General features: G+C 32.1%; 1 protein-coding gene and 1 long non-coding RNA gene across 2 annotated transcripts in view; one reads left to right on the top strand and one right to left on the bottom strand.

The window, feature by feature from the left end:
- Nucleotides 1–14,855, top strand: part of LOC143242211 (uncharacterized) — a 558,288-nt gene extending 543,433 nt beyond the window's left edge. Inside the window, exon 2 of the mRNA XM_076485581.1 lies at nucleotides 14,622–14,855. Within this exon, the coding sequence (XP_076341696.1) occupies nucleotides 14,622–14,855 (234 nt within the window). The remainder of the gene's footprint in view (nucleotides 1–14,621) is intronic.
- Nucleotides 3,672–7,343, bottom strand: LOC143242529 (uncharacterized). The gene is made up of 3 exons (XR_013022862.1): nucleotides 7,210–7,343; nucleotides 3,814–4,128; nucleotides 3,672–3,720 (listed from the first exon to the last, which is right to left on the bottom strand). It is a non-coding gene; the product is annotated as an uncharacterized LOC143242529 (long non-coding RNA).
- Nucleotides 14,856–17,406: the final 2,551 nt, after the last annotated feature.

Raw genomic sequence — 17,406 nt, forward strand, 5'->3', positions numbered from 1 at the left:
AAACAGATTGCCAATTGTGCAGCTTTGCGCTTATCAACAAGCAAAGAAAAATAATCCTTATCTTGATAGTAACACATATATTGATTACTTAATTATCAATTTATTTGATTTACTGAAAATCAGCGTGGGATGTTTGCATATTTTATAAACAAAAATAATGCAGATTGCACAGTGTTATGGAAGAAGAGTTCTAGAAGAAGAAATAGTATCTCATCCTCCAAGTAGTGCACAACACAACCAAAACACCTATAATATTTTAATGTTATTTAATCAACATCAATAATTCTTTGACCAAATACGAAATGTTCAAATTATCTTAAGAAAATGCGTGGAAAATTATTTTTTAGACAAGAAAAATAAGTTTTTTTTTTTCTAATGTGCAAATGCCGACATTCAGAAGGGGTGTATTGAAATCACTGGATATTTCGGAAATTATGAAATTAGCTAGCACGCACATTTAAGCCCTCCTGGTGGCACAACAGAATGTCTGCGGACTTACAACGCTAGAAACTCGTGGTGGGCAGTGCGTAGATAGCCCATTGTGTAGCTTTGAACTTAACTTATATCAAGTTAAAATCACACCTTTATTATTATTGTATGTGAGAGGGTGTAGAGGGTGTGGACAAATAAAATAAAATAGCATTAACCGATTGTGAAGTTTGACTAAACGTTTAGTGCTGAAACGTTAATGATAGAAACTGGTATGTTGTTAGAGTAATAAAACAAAGTAGACCTTTTCATCAATTTTTTTCTAGCTTCACTGAAATTCGCGTTTCGTGAAAGAAATTCACAAGTGAAACATTTAAAACAACCTGTTCAAACACCTAAATTAATGATGAGTAATACAGTCTACAAAATAAAATTTAAATCAAGTAAACAACATACATTCCGTCCCTATAGGGCCCGGCACGGGCAGGTGGGTTAACGCATGCGACTCGTAATCTGAAGGTCGTGGGTTCGCTTCCCCGTCGCACCAAACATGCTTGCCCTTTCAGTCGTGGGGACGCTATATTATGACGGTCAATCCAAGTATTCGTTAGTAAAGAGTAGCTAAAAGTTGGCGGTGATGACTAGCTGCCTTCCCTCTAGTCTTACACTGCTAAATTAGGGACGACTAGTGCAGATACCCATTAAGTAGCTTTGTGCGAAATTCAAAAACAAACAAACCGCCCCTAAAGGCATAGAACATGAGGTTTAGGTAATTAATTTTCTTTTATCATAACCAATGTCTCCCACTGGTACAGCGGTAAGTCTACGGATTTACAACGTTAAAATCATGGGTTCGATTCCCCTCGATGAACTCAGCAGATAGTCCGATGTGGCTTTACTGTAAGAAAACACATACGCACACTGATGGCCTGTATTTTTAAGAAAACAAGAAAGCAGCAAATCAAAACATAAACTGGGTACTAATTAATCACTGAATTTAGACGTAAGTAGTTAAAACTCATAAAAATAATTGTTTGTTTGTTTTTGAATTTCGCACAAAGCTACTCGAGGACTATCTGTGCTAGCCGACCCTAATTTAGCAGTGTAAAAGTAGAGAGAAGACAGCTAGTCATCACCACCTACTGCCAATTCTTGGACTACTCTTTTACCAATGAATAGGGGGATTCACCGTCACATTATAACGCTCCCACAGCTGAAAGGGCGAGCATGTTTGGTGCGACGGGGATGAGATCACAGTTCGCAGATGATGTGGCAGTCTGGAAAAGTGCTATAATACCAATAGTAGCAGCCACTAACATACAACCGCAACTAAATAGAATAAGCGAATACTGTCAAAAATAAAATGAACACAGCAAAACACAACTCGTAGTCTTTACGAAATTGACAAAACAAAAAACAACTGCCAGAATTATATATGAATGGCACACTACTTCAGACTGCCTCAACGGCAAAATTATAGGTCTAACTTACGATTCTAAATTAACTTGGATCAATCATGTTAACGAAATTAAGAATAAAGTCTGGTGAAGAACTAACTATGCTGGAAGTCTAACTGGTAAAAACAGTGGAGCATCTACAGATAACATACTAAAAATCTATAAAACATATATTAGACCAGTAATAGATTGTGCAGCTCCAGCATGGATAACTGTAAGCAATAAAATAATGAAAACCAAACTACAAACAATCCAAAACACACTTCTTACAACAGCATATAGATAGAGTTCCAAGAACAACATCATCAAAATTCATACATAAATACTCAAACACACCAACCATACTAGATAGACTCCTACATGGTACAATAACGTACTTTCATAAAAACTGGATGAAAAATGAATTACTATGCAAACTAGATAGGTACCTCATACGTGATGAAGCTGGTCCTAAACATCTCTCCCCAGTCAATTTATATTTTAAACATAAAAATGAAAATAAATAAGTAAAAATAGCATAAATTAATAAAAAATAATAACAATAAAAAATAAAATTAAAAAAAATAAATAAAGTGCCACCAACAAACTTGACATTATGCTGTTATGGCAAAATAACAACTATAAATGTACCAAAATACATGGAAATTGCCCTGAAAAGGACCAAAATAATTTTCAGTCTAAATTATATTACTGTAAGACCAATATAAATACAGGGAGGAGGAAGTGGTCAAGTAGAACCTGACCCTCCAGGGTAAAACATATACCGAGACAGAGAGAGTGGAGGGGGTAGGTATTTAACCATTTCAAAATAATTTCAGCTGTTGAAACACAAAACTAACATGTTTAAAATTTAAACTTGTACCCACAAAAGTTCATCTTGATTACAGAAGAGATATAGAGAGTAAGTTGTAAAACACATAAGCAATCATACCGAAAGATATTTCAACTAAATGTACATCACAATACAACAAAACTGAAGAGTTAACTGTTTGGTTCAGAGGAAAAGAATGTAGTAATTTTGAGTACAAGTGCTTGAATGTAGATACTGAGCATGGAGGATGCATCATCCTCCAAGTGTTGTTATACTCCATTACAGTTCCTCCAAACAAGATTTTTAGGTGAGAATCAGCTCGACCCTGGAAGCACACAAATTCCATCATCTCCAAAGCCATATTGTCCATATGAATGCCAATCTTTTGGTAACCTGGTCTAATAACTTATGTTGGAACTTCATCTAGATTTTGGTTTGTCTGTATAAATAGGTCTCTCTGAGCATTCTGATTTTCAGCATACCAATAAACACCTAGGAGAATTTATCAAAAAGTCTAAAATCAACAGTAGAAACATTTTATCTGTTGCTTGTTGTTAATCTTCTGTTAGCTGTCTTACATCACAGCTTCATCCATTTATCTGTGTGCAAGAAGTTAAAGTTAACATCTGCAAACCTATATTTTATTCTGGTTCTCTCACATGAATATTATTTAATACCTGTAACCTTTGGCCAATTTTCCCTTTGGACCAAGTATTTTTCCAATAGATATAGAGGCAAACATTTTTTATATTTAAATTCCTTTTCACTTTTTTGTTTTACATTGTTAAACAGTAAGCACAAGCAATCATTTGATTTCAAGAGAGAATTACCAACTCTAACAAAATCTGTCACAGTAACACTCATTTGTATGTATCATGGGCAACTTTCCATTGACTAATCCCTCTATTTTAGAAAAATGTTAATTCTCAAAACATTATATTTACCTTTTCTTCATTCAGTCTTGATCCACTACTTTTGGATAATCTCTACTCATGTGTCTCTCTTTGTTGCATTTGTAGCAAACTGCAATAATTTCCAATATTAAAAAATTAATTCAAAGCAATTTGAGCAATAACAAGTTATTGCTAATACCTAATTTTCTAATTTTCCTAATACCTGAATTGTTTAATATTTCTATGAGTTTCTGCCTCTTCTCATATTGCTGGACTTGGTAGAAATTCTGTTTGACATCCATATTAGCAGAGCCAACAACACCAACTGCTAAAATTAAATAATCTGGCTTACGAAACTCCGCTGCTTGTCGCTATATTTCTTCAGAAAATGTAGTATTAAATATGAGAGTCTGATGCTTCAATTTTACTGTCATGGAAGGATCGTCCACCATTTTTTTTTCACAGCAGGCACAAAACCCATGTCTAACATTCTGTCAACTTCATCTAAAATCAGATAATGGACTTGAGAAAAAGTCACCTGTCAAAATAATAGAATAACTGTTAACTGAAAGAGGTAAATAACATTAAGCTTTGAAAAACTTAATATATCCCCTTAAACTTTCCTCCAAAATATCTTATATGATGAGATATTAAAAGTTCTTTTGATCTTTTACAACCATTTGTTTCAGATAAGAGTAAGCAAAAAACTGAAACTTTTGCCCATAATTTGATTTTTATTCCATTGTAATAACATCAAGATGGTAGACTATTAAATTTTCAGCATATGTGAATACAGTTAGGTATAGACTATTAAATTTCACTGCACAACTTTTGAAAAGTTTTGCTTCCTGAAAAGTTTTTGCTGATTGTGACAGGTACCTGGTGGGAATGCACAAATATAGTTTTGGTTTTGCTACATCACGTAGGAACTCTGAGAAATAGACAGTTTACTGGCAATAACGTATTTAACTGCATTTATGTTTCTAATACGCTATTAAGTTCAACATAATTAAAAGTGTTTTGCTCCTGATTTTTGTTTGTATTCAATGTCTGGTGCATCACGTTGGAGTATTCAACACTAGTCAGCAAGCATTGACAGATTCCACTTGCCCTGATATCGTTTTTCCATTGTAGCAATGTTCTGGTGAAATTGAAGATTTTGATGAAACAGTACATGATGGGCAAATTTGGATGTGATTTTGTGATCAGCATCCAAAATCTACAAGGAACACCCAACAGTGTTCAAGAAGCAAACACTTTGTTGTGCAGTGTTTTCAGCATATGTGTATACAGTTATTCAGTGTATAAAACTGAGTAATAAATCTATAGATTCCTAAGATTCTCAATTTTTTGAAGTTTACAAAATCATAAATATATTGTCTGAAACCTGAGATTTTCCTTCTTTTAAACTCCCTTCCTTGCAAACTTCATCACACTGTAAAGTTGTGAAACCCAGCATTTGGTAGCTACATTCAACTTTGATACTAATGCTTTTCTATTATTTATAAGCCTCTTACAGTTTCTCCACATCTGTTTTGGTACTTTATTAACAAGAACAAGTTTTGGTTTATGGTTATCAACTTTATTAATTCCAGGGTTATATTTTGCTCTGAGGTAAAGGAAAGTGTTACATTTCTTGAACACTTACAAGTAGTTAAGTAGGTTTCATGCATAATAGCATAGCAAATAATTATCTAGAAGTTTTATTGTGCAATAAATAGTTAACTGACCAGACATTCAAGTTGACACTAAACTGTCCCACAAGTCCCATGCAAGTGCATGTTACAGTCAGTAACTAATGAGTCACCAATGGCGGATTAACTTGTAATAAACATTAGTAACAATTTTACAGCCAATATACATTCATTAGTCAGCCATTCTGCGATTTTCGTTCAGCTTTGGGCGTGATGGTGAGTAAAACAAAATACATAAAATATAACACGCGGCCAAACTGACTAATGAATGAATACCAGCTGTAAAATTATTACCAAAGGCATAAATGTAGCTACAAGTTTGGCCTCCAAATTTGATTTGATATCTTTAATTCGCACGCTCAATCCATTTTTAGCCACACTTTTTTCCCACTTAAGGTGTTTTTTATTAGATTTTAAAGTAAACACGAATTATTTAAAACCTTTCAATAAAGATACACTTTGAAAAGATTATTTATTCGTGAAATAATTTACATAAATGTTTTTAAACAACGTTGTAGATAATTTAATCAAGAAATATGATTAACTAACCTCTTGTTTGGGTTGAGAAAATATTTTACATAGCAGAGCGAACCTGACGATGACCGAAGAAGGTCGAAACGTTGTTCGCTCTTCTATGTAAAATATTTTCTCAACCTAAACGAGCCGTTTGTGCATATAAATTTCTCAACAAGTGGGTTTCTCGACATCACTGATTAACTAACCTCGTTGTATTTCAACAACTTTGGAGATTTTAATTATTTAATTCTAAGTCAGTTATAAGGACAGCATAATTATCTAATTTTATATTTATTATATTATCTATATAGGACAGCTTAATTTTGAACGCTTTTTCTAAGCCAGCAAAACATGAATTTAATTAAATATATTGGTCGTGAGCCGTTGTGTTAGGCCTAACGTACTTTTAATATTACATCTTTTACGAAGAGTGTGTTTCATTGAATTCACACATTGCTAGATTAGAAAAGACGCTTACATCCCAACACTTAGAGAATAAACAATATCATGTGTTATTATTTACATTTAGATTCTGAAAACATTAACTCTGAGTTTGTGATTTCTGCTTAATTAACCTCAAAGAAGGATAAAAGAAAATCTAAAAGTTTACTTTGAATGTATTCGGTAAGAAAAAATAAATATTTACTTATCTAACGTCATTTTCTTCAGGATGTGTATTGAAATGTTTCACAACATATTACTTTTACATGATAAGATTACTGTTTGCTTATGCTCTGCCCATCACGGGTATCGAAAACCAGTTTTAGGACGGCTGGTATGGTGATAACACTTTTACCAAAATAAAGCGGTGAAGAACGTTTAGACTTTCGTATATTTTAACTGCAAGTGGGTTTCTTGTCATTACGAAACCGTTTTATTATCGGTTTGAGTCCACAGACATATAGGACTACTGAAGACAGACCAGAAAAACAATGAGTGAGACACTAAAGAAAATGGATAAAAGCCTGATCCCTTTTATACGATTGAATCACTGAAGGCAGATTACAGGAACAAAATATGAAGGACTAAAAGGGAATGGGCTTCTTATCCTTTCGTTTCTTACTGTTAATAATTAACACTAAAATCGCTCTTTTCTTACAATAAATGATAAACTAGTTTTTATTTGTTGTTACAAATGATACATCTTTCTTAATTAGATTAAAAGTTTCCATCCTATCTAGTTTGAAAAAAATTGTCTTTTTTTATCGTGTTAGGATACAGAATATCATAAAGTAAAAAAATATGAATAAATGCATGATACAAAAGTTCAGTTAGATATGTATTTTTATCTAAATATGAAAACCTAAGAATATTAATATTTTAATGCTATCAGTGTTGGAAGGAAAGTAAGTTAATTTTAACAGACATTTAAACAATTACACGTGCTATGCACAAACATAAAAACTTACAGCTTCCATGCTTTTCTGTTTCACAAGTACAAACGTCAGCCACAAAGATTTCCTTTGACTGTACATTTCTCAGAAGCTTAGACACATGCCTGATTGTTTACATGTAATGTTGGTTTTATGAACCTAATGACCGAAGTTACCAGATTTAATTCTAAAGTAAACAATGTTTCAAGTTGTTGTTTGATCAACAGTTTTTCGACTTGCTTTTAAGTGTAATGACTCAGAAGTTACAGAATTCTTCTAAAGACTGGTGAAGGTAATGTTAAGTTCAATTGTTTTTTTGTTGTTTTTGAATTTCGCACAGAGCTACTCGAGGGCTATCTGCGCTAGCCGTCCCTAATTTAGCAGTGTAAGACTAGAGGGAAGGCAGCTAGTAATCACCACCCACCTCCAACTCTTAGGATACTTTTTACCAACGAATAGTGGTATTGACCGTCACATTATAACGACCCCACGGCTGAAAGGGCGAGCACGTTTGATGAGACCGGGATTCGAGCCCGCGACCCTCGGACTACGAGTCGAACGCTTTAACACGTTTGACCATGCCGGGCCGTTAGGTTCAATAAATCACGTTGTTTGAAGAAGTTTATTTACGTTAACATAATATCTGATAAAACAGATATTAAAAATATGTTATACTGTGTTACTCACTAGGTTTTTTTCTGAAAACTTAAAAACAAAGATGTTCCAGAATTATATGTTTGATGTTGAAAAAAAAACTAATTTTAGGGACAAAGAAAAAGAACTTTTATTGTTTTATTTTTATATACGCATTACGTATTCTTAGATTTAGTTCGACTGACCTTATGTGTCAGTTAAACTAAGTTCAGCTATTAAAACAACTCAACATTTCCGATAAAAATAGACGTAAAACACTGTAAACATTTTATTTTTTATTTGAGTTTTTACAGTAGAAATACAATATATACATAGATTTTATCTAAAATTGTAAACTAAAATAGAATGACTAGAGCTGACAGGAACATTTCATATGTTACGTTGTTTAATTACACATTTTGTTCGACTTGCAAAGCAAAAATTCGCCGAGTAATTTCATCACCAACTGAACAATATAAACAAGAATTATTTAAACACAAACAACAGAGAAATATTATGACACGGGATTCATGGTTTCATAGTAGAGTGAATTCGGTTTGTCGGTTGATGGTATTAGCTTCTGCTGGTACATTTGGATTGTGAGTAGCTTCAGTTCGTGTTCCGAGCCAACTAGCTGCTTTCCGGGTTTATGATCTAGGCTCGCCAGACGATAAAATCGCAGGCTATTGCATATAGATCTCGTTTTTGATGTCCATTTTGGTCATTTTCCAGAGGGATGAAACACGAAAGAACGACAACATAAAAGGGAAGTCCGGCCTCATTTGTGACAATAATAGTTTTTGTGCTTTTGACACCCGAACAGTGTCTGCCACTTATAATATCGTAAGCTGGTGTTTTCCGTATCCAGAATTGTGCAAGTTCACACATATCTTCTCCAATAACACGGACCGATAAAAGCTAGAATTTTTTAAGTTACGATAGCATGAATTCAGTAAATTAATTTAGAGTATTTGTCTTTCCGTTATGTCACCAAATATTAACACAGTTAACAGACCTTCACACCGTACATGTTGTGATCGTCCGTAAGTTAAAAAGTATCTCAACCATTTTACTCAAACTCTATTATACTGATATATGATGGATTAACTAATATTGATGGTTAAATGTGGTAAGTACATGTGTCTATACAAAATACGTGTTATTTTTAGAATAATTCATTCATAATAACTTGAGGAAGTACACAAAGAAACAATACAAAACATGAACAATATGTGAAGTAAACAAGTGTGATAACATAACAACTAAGGCTGACGGTGGGAAACATATCAGAATCTATTAAATGTTTTACATACATATATACTATTGATAAATTATAAATAAAGTTGAACCTCAATGAAAAACAAAATCATTGTTTATTACAACCCTTGTCTTTTCAGAAAGTTCATTTCGCTCAGAACATTAAAGAACATTAAAAAGGCAGTAAGCTAACAGAACTCGTCGTCAACTCTTTGGCTACTCTTGAGTGATCTGTTGATGTATATGACTGTCACACTTAGTGTAGCCACGGCTACAAGAAGAAGTTATGAACATATTTTTTTAAAAGTAACGGATGAAAATAATTAGTTATTGAAACTGATAAAATGGAGGCAGAATACAAAAGAACAAATTACAATAAAGTCAAGACTAAGTAATAATGTGAAGTTAAAGTGTGTGTGTTTTGTTTTAACAAAGCCACATCGGGATATCTGTTTTGTTTTAACAAAGTCACATTGGGATATCTGTTTTGTTTTAACAAAGTCACATCGGGATATCTGTTTTGTTTTAACAAAGTCACATCAGGATACCTGTTTTGTTTTAACAAAGCCACATCGGGATATCTGTTTTGTTTTAACAAAGTCACATCGGGATATCTGTTTTGTTTTAACAAAGCCACATCGGGATATCTGTTTTGTTTTAACAAAGCCACATCAGGATATCTGTTTTGTTTTAACAAAGTCACATCAGGATATCTGTTTTGTTTTAACAAAGTCACATCGGGATATCTGTTTTGTTTTAACAAAGCCACATCGAGATACCTGTTTTGTTTTAACAAAGCCACATCAGGATACCTGTTTTGTTTTAACAAAGTCACATCGGGATATCTGTTTTCTTTTAACAAAGTCACATCAGGATATCTGTTTTGTTTTAACAAAGTCACATCCGGATATCTGTTTTGTTTTAACAAAGCCACATCGAGATACCTGTTTTGTTTTAACAAAGTCACATTAGGATATCTATTTTGTTTTAACAAAGCCACATCGGGATATCAGTTTTCTTTTAACAGAGTCACATCAGGATATTTGTTTTGTTTTAACAAAGCCACATCTGGATATCTGTTTTCTTTTAACAAAGCCACATCGGGATATTTGTTTTGTTTTAAGAGAATCACATCAGGATACCTGTTTTGTTTTAACAAAGCCACATCGGGATATCTGTTTTGTTTTAACAAAGTCACATTGGGATATCTGTTTTGTTTTAACAAAGTCACATCGGGATATCTGTTTTGTTTTAATAAAGTCACATCGGGATACCTGTTTTGTTTTAACAAAGCCACATCGGGATATCTGTTTTGTTTTAACAAAGTCACATCGGGATATCTGTTTTGTTTTAACAAAGTCACATCGGGATATCTGTTTTGTTTTAACAAAGCCACATCGGGATATCTGTTTTGTTTTAACAAAGCCACATCGGGATATCTGTTTTCTTTTAACAAAGTCACATCAGGATATCTGTTTTGTTTTAACAAAGTCACATCGGGATATCTGTTTTGTTTTAACAAAGCCACATCGAGATACCTGTTTTGTTTTAACAAAGCCACATCAGGATACCTGTTTTGTTTTAACAAAGTCACATCGGGATATCTGTTTTCTTTTAACAAAGTCACATCAGGATATCTGTTTTGTTTTAACAAAGTCACATCCGGATATCTGTTTTGTTTTAACAAAGCCACATCGAGATACCTGTTTTGTTTTAACAAAGTCACATCAGGATATCTATTTTGTTTTAACAAAGCCACATCGGGATATCAGTTTTCTTTTAACAAAGTCACATCAGGATATCTGTTTTGTTTTAACAAAGTCACATCAGGATATCTGTTTTGTTTTAACAAAGCCACATCAGGATACCTGTTTTGTTTTAACAAAGCCACATCAGGATATCTGTTTTGTTTTAACAAAGCCACATCGGGATATCTGTTTTGTTTTAACAAAGTCACATTGGGATATCTGTTTTGTTTTAACAAAGTCACATCGGGATATCTGTTTTGTTTTAACAGAGTCACATCAGGATACCTGTTTTGTTTTAACAAAGCCACATCAGGATATCTGTTTTGTTTTAACAAAGTCACATCGGGATATCTGTTTTGTTTTAACAAAGTCACATCAGGATATCTGTTTTGTTTTAACAAAGCCACATCGGGATATCTGTTTTCTTTTAACAAAGTCACATCAGGATATCTGTTTTGTTTTAACAAAGTCACATCGGGATATCTGTTTTGTTTTAACAAAGCCACATCGAGATACCTGTTTTGTTTTAACAAAGCCACATCAGGATACCTGTTTTGTTTTAACAAAGTCACATCGGGATATCTGTTTTCTTTTAACAAAGTCACATCAGGATATCTGTTTTGTTTTAACAAAGTCACATCGGGATATCTGTTTTGTTTTAACAAAGCCACATCGAGATACCTGTTTTGTTTTAACAAAGTCACATTAGGATATCTATTTTGTTTTAACAAAGCCACATCGGGATATCTGTTTTCTTTTAACAAAGTCACATCAGGATATCTGTTTTGTTTTAACAAAGCCACATCGGGATATCTGTTTTCTTTTAAGAAAGTCACATCGGGATATCTGTTTTCTTTTAAGAAAGTCACATCGAGATATCTATTAAGCCATCTGAGAGGAATTGAACTCCTGATTTAAGCGTTGTAAATCCGTAGACTTACCGTTGTACTAGCGAGTGAGGGGCTGAAGTTAAAGTCTCTACTATGTAACTAGATGTTTATGTGAAACAAGTTTGGACACGTTCATGTATTTTATTCAACTGGAATTCAGAAATAATTTTTATGTCTTTTCAACAGATCAGTAAAGCATAGTATTATATTAACTTTAAAAGTGAACCAGTACCTTGTCGCTATATTTAGACATGTTTATAGCTAAAGCAAAACAAGAACTGTTATTTCTATCTATAGAAAACCAACAAGAATTTTAAGCAATGTTCACCTCTTGTTATACTACTACGAAAGGATAGAAAGTTTAATGTTTTGTTTTGAAATGTTACGATATATTATAGGATTTATCAAAAAATGGCCATCTAAGGACTTTTGGTTTGTTTGGAATTTCGTGCAATGCTACACGATGCTGGTATGGATGTAAGTCTAAAATAATATAAATAAATAGCCCAAGTGAACATATTGGATGTTAGTGTAAAATATTATATATAAATAGCCTTAGTGAACTCGTTGGATGTAAGTCCAAAATATTATACATAAATAACGTAGTGAATACATTGGATGTAAGTTTAAAATAACATAAATAAATAGCCTTAGTGAACACATTGGATGTAAGTCTAAAATAATATAAATAAATTGTGAACACATTGGATGTAAGTCTAAAATAATATAAATAAAGTGAACATAGCCTTAGTGTAAAATATAATATATAAAACATTAGTGAACATTGGATGTAAGTCTAAAATAATATAAATAAATAGCCTTAGTGAACACATTGGATGTAAGTCTAAAATAATATAAATAAATAGCCCTAGTGAACATATTTGATATTAGTGTAAAATATAATATATAAATAGCATTAGTGAACTCATTGGATGTAAGTCCAAAATAATATAAATAAACAGCCTTAGAGAACACATTGGACGCAAGGAACATAAAAGTGTAAAATATAATATATAAATAGCCTCAGTGAACTCGTTGGATGTAAGTACAAAATATTATATATAAATAACGTAGTGAATACATTGGATGTAAGTTTAAAATATTATAAATAAATAACGTTGTGAACATATTGGATGTAAGTTTAAAATATTATATATAAATAACGTAGTGAATACATTGAATGTATGTTTAAAATATTATAAATAAATAACGTAGTGAATACATTGGATGTAAATTTAAAATCACATATATCAATAATGTAGTGAACATATTGGATGTAAGTGAAAGACGTATAATGGGTGAAAAATTAAGCTTTCTTTCTTTCTTTGTTTGAGATAAAGCTTTCTGCAACCTGTTCACTACGGATATCGAAATTCGGTTTCTAGCGCTATAAGTCCGTAGACATTCTGCAGTTTTACTGAGGGGTGAAATTCTACGAATATAGCTTTAAAAATAAGAGAACATTACAAACAATCATATAACATTAAAGAACAATCATGTAGATTATATATGAAACAAGGAATAATATGTTTGTTTCTAATGCCTAGTAAAACAAGTTGTTACTGTTAGCCACCATTTGATATTACCGGCAGAAAAAAAAAACAAACTATTTTTCAAAATACAGAACATGGAAATTAACGGAAAAATCTTGAAGACGATACACAGAGAAAGAGTAGATACACTAAACCTTGACAGATATAAGATGTTTGGATGCAAAGATAATCATTAAGATATAGTGACACATGATGAAGAAATGAAATACATGATGATAAAACTGGTATAAAATATACTGTTTAAAGTTTGAGACAGGTAGAGTGACACATGATGAAGAAATGAAATACATGATGATGAAACTGGTATAAAATATATTGTTTAAAGTTTGAAAGAGGTGAAGTGACACATGATGTAGAAATGAAATACATGATGGTAAAACTGGTATAAAATATACTGTTTAAAGTTTGAGACAGGTTTCGTGACACATGAAGAAGAAATGAAATACATGATGATAAAACTGGTATAAAATATATTGTTTAAAGTTTGAGACAGGCATAGTAACACATAATGAAGAAATGAAATACATGATAAAACTGGTATAAAATATATTGTTTAAAGATTGAGACGGGTATAGTGACACATGATGAAGAAATGAAATACATGATGATAAAACTGGTATAAAATATATTTTTTAAAGTTTGAGACAGGTATAGTGACACATGATGAAGAAATGAAATACATGATGATAAAACTGGTATAAAATATATTTTTTAAAGTTTGAGACAGATATAGTGGCACATGATGAAGAAATGAAATACATGATGGTAAAACTGGTATAAAATATATTGTTTAAAGTTTGAGACAGATATAGTGGCACATGATGAAGAAATGAAATACATGATGGTAAAACTGGTATAAAATATATTTTTTAAAGTTTGAGACAGATATAGTGGCACATGATGAAGAAATGAAATACATGATGGTAAAACTGGTATAAAATATATTGTTTAAAGTTTGAGACAGATATAGTGGCACATGATGAAGAAATGAAATACATGATGATAAAACTGGTATAAAATATACTGTTTAAAGTTTGAGACAGATACAGTGGCACATGATGAAGAAATGAAATACATGATGGTAAAACTGGTATAAAAGTCAGTAGTACGAGTGCACAAATCTTGAACATCCAGTAAAGTTTAATTTGTTAACATTCTCAATCGATTTAATTATGAAATTTAACACTAATTGTTAAGGACACTTTCTGAGATGTCGCTGAAACAGATAAAATATAACAATAAACAAGATTTAGTGAATATATATTTTAGATACGTTTTATTTCAGTTGTGGAATATTCGATTTAAAATGTTTCATTATAATTAGAGTTATAAAAACCATTCAACCGTAACTCATGTTGATTTTTCAGAGAAAACTACGTTGGGCTATATGCGGAGAATCGAACCTCGTATATCAGTTTAGACATTTCGCTGTTCCATGTGTAATATCTAAATCGATCGATTGGTCTCTAATAAGTAGACAGAAACTGTTTAAACATAGTGTACAATATTCCTTGAGTTTATATCCTCTCGTAACACGCAAGAGAAACAAAATGATAAAATGTTCGCAGACCTTAACTGAATATTTACATTGGTTACAGTAAATCATTGATGTTTGTTTCTAGAGACGATTCATCAATTGGTTTAAGAATTACAATCACAAAATATATTTCATTTTATTCTAAATTATAGCCATATATCTATAGTTCAAGTTTTGTGAAATCTAATGTGAATTGTAAATATTCTGTTAAATGTAGTTACGCTATAGGGAGTTATGTTGTGATTAAGCTATGTTACCTATACATATTCACGTGTTATCATCCGGGAACTGTTCAGTAGTACAAATACACGATTCTTTGTGATATTGTTTAAAACATAGCATGAAAGTCCTAAGTAACAGGACCTTTAAAAACGTATTGTTTGAAAAACCATGTGCACATCATGACTTCATTATTCTTGGACAATATCTACAACGTCTTGTTTCAAGCAAGCAAATGCACAATACAAGGTAAACAGATGTATAGAACAAAGTTAATACACAATACTAGGTAAAGAGATGTATAGAATGAAGTTAATACACAATACTAGGTAAAGTGATGTATAGAACGAAGTTAATACACAATAATAGGTAAAGAGATGTATAGCATGAAGTTAATACACAATACAAGGTAAAGAGATGTATAGAACGAAGTTCATTCACAATGCCAGGTAAAGAGATGTATAGAACGAGGTTAATACACAATACTAGGTATAGAGATGTATAGAATGAAGTTAATACACAATACTAGGTAAAGTGATGTGTAGAACGAAGTTAATACACAATACTAGGTAAAGGGATGTATAGCATGAAGTTAATACACAATACAAGAGATATAAGAGATATATATGGTACTAAAGAATGTACACAATACTAGATAAGAGAGTGTAGAATGAACTCAGTACACAATACTAGATAAGAGAGTGTAGAATGAAGTTAATACACAATACTAGATAAGAGAGTGTAGAATGAAGTTAATACATAGTGCTCGGTGATGGAGTGTAGAATGTGGTTACAACACTGGATTATGAACAGATTTATAAGGCTTAAGATGTTATCCTTTAGGATTTCCACACAACCAGTAGGCACGAATCCATAATGTTAAAGAATTTCTATCCAATTCGAAATTCACCGTGCAGTTTCACAAGTTATCATTGCAATGAAATAGGTGTATTACATTAAGAATCGTCTTAGAACAAATTAATTCTGGTAAGAGATTCCCAAGGTGCGAATGAAAGAAATAATATAAGAAGGTTTTACTGGTATTTCTAAATTATATTAGAGAAATGTAATCGAAAGCATTATGAGACCTAACCTGTCTCATGTGATTGCTAAGATAAAAGAAGATATAACTTTATTTCAGAATAATATGCCCATGGTTGCAGTAATGTAATAGAATGATATGATATTCAACATTATATAATCATATTATCTTGACTGACAGTGTGACGTGTACATTAAATCATCAAATTATTTACGGTATTCTGACAGAAATAACGTTTTACCTTTGTGTGGAAGTTTTGTTTGCTTGGTAATGTTTAGAGCAAAGCCAATTTAGGCTATCTGTTGTATCTACCACCGGGAATTGAACCCTGGATTTTAGCGTTGAAAGTCAGTAAGATTGAAGCCGTCCCACCAGAGGGACAAAATAAAAAAAAAATATAGCAAAGGATTATGGACAGTTTTATCACCTCGAAAAACAGAAAAAAGGCAATATATATATAAGTTAAAACACTTTAATTTATTAATATATGTTTATGTTTGTGAAGTTAACGATATTTTATCCTGATTATGTGAACATTTTTAGTAATCATATCTTCTTTATGAAAAGCATTGTGAATACCTTAACAATTTATTTTGCATGATTCCCATCATTTGCTAGTAACGCTAGTTTGGTGCAATGTGGAGAAAATTAATATTGATAAAGTTAAGTAAACAAAATTACAAGGAATGATTGCATTGAAAACAGCAAATCCAAATCTTTGACTAATTATATTAGTTTGTTTTAGCCTAAAAACAAGCCGAAAACAAAAATAAAATTAAAAAATAACAAACAAAATAAAAAACGCTGAACTAAATGAAAAGATCCCAGGATACAAGCTATGATGTGGGATATAAAATGTACCCTAGGTTTTGGAGGTGACTGAAGAGGTAGGGCCCACACTATGGTGGGGATACACCGTCTTAACCTCCATTAGCCAGTCTCACATAAAGAAAGAAAATAAAGGAATAGCAATAGATATAGAAATAGAAAATAGAAATTGGGAGAGCAAGATGTGGGTGCTGAAGCCCACAACGTCCCACATCCATATCACCCTTCACTGCCTGCAGGAAGTTATGGGAAGGTGACTGATTTCCAAAGTAAAGAAGAAAATAATGAATTGAAAAATAAATATAAGGTAAGAATAAGAAAAAAGAAACAAACAATCTGTAACAGTTTCATCAACTGACATTCACACCTCAACTCACTCAACAATAACTTCATGTCTGAAAAGTACATTGCTGGTATTTACACTTCATAATGATCCACAATGACTCTACCATTGCACTTTACAGCTCACAATGGTTAACACTAACTTCTAAACATTTTTCGTTGTTATCCGCTAGAAATGTTCAGT

The sequence above is a fragment of the Tachypleus tridentatus genome, unplaced genomic scaffold (genome assembly GCF_004210375.1).
Source record: "Tachypleus tridentatus isolate NWPU-2018 unplaced genomic scaffold, ASM421037v1 Hic_cluster_2, whole genome shotgun sequence".
NCBI lineage: Eukaryota > Metazoa > Arthropoda > Merostomata > Xiphosura > Limulidae > Tachypleus > Tachypleus tridentatus.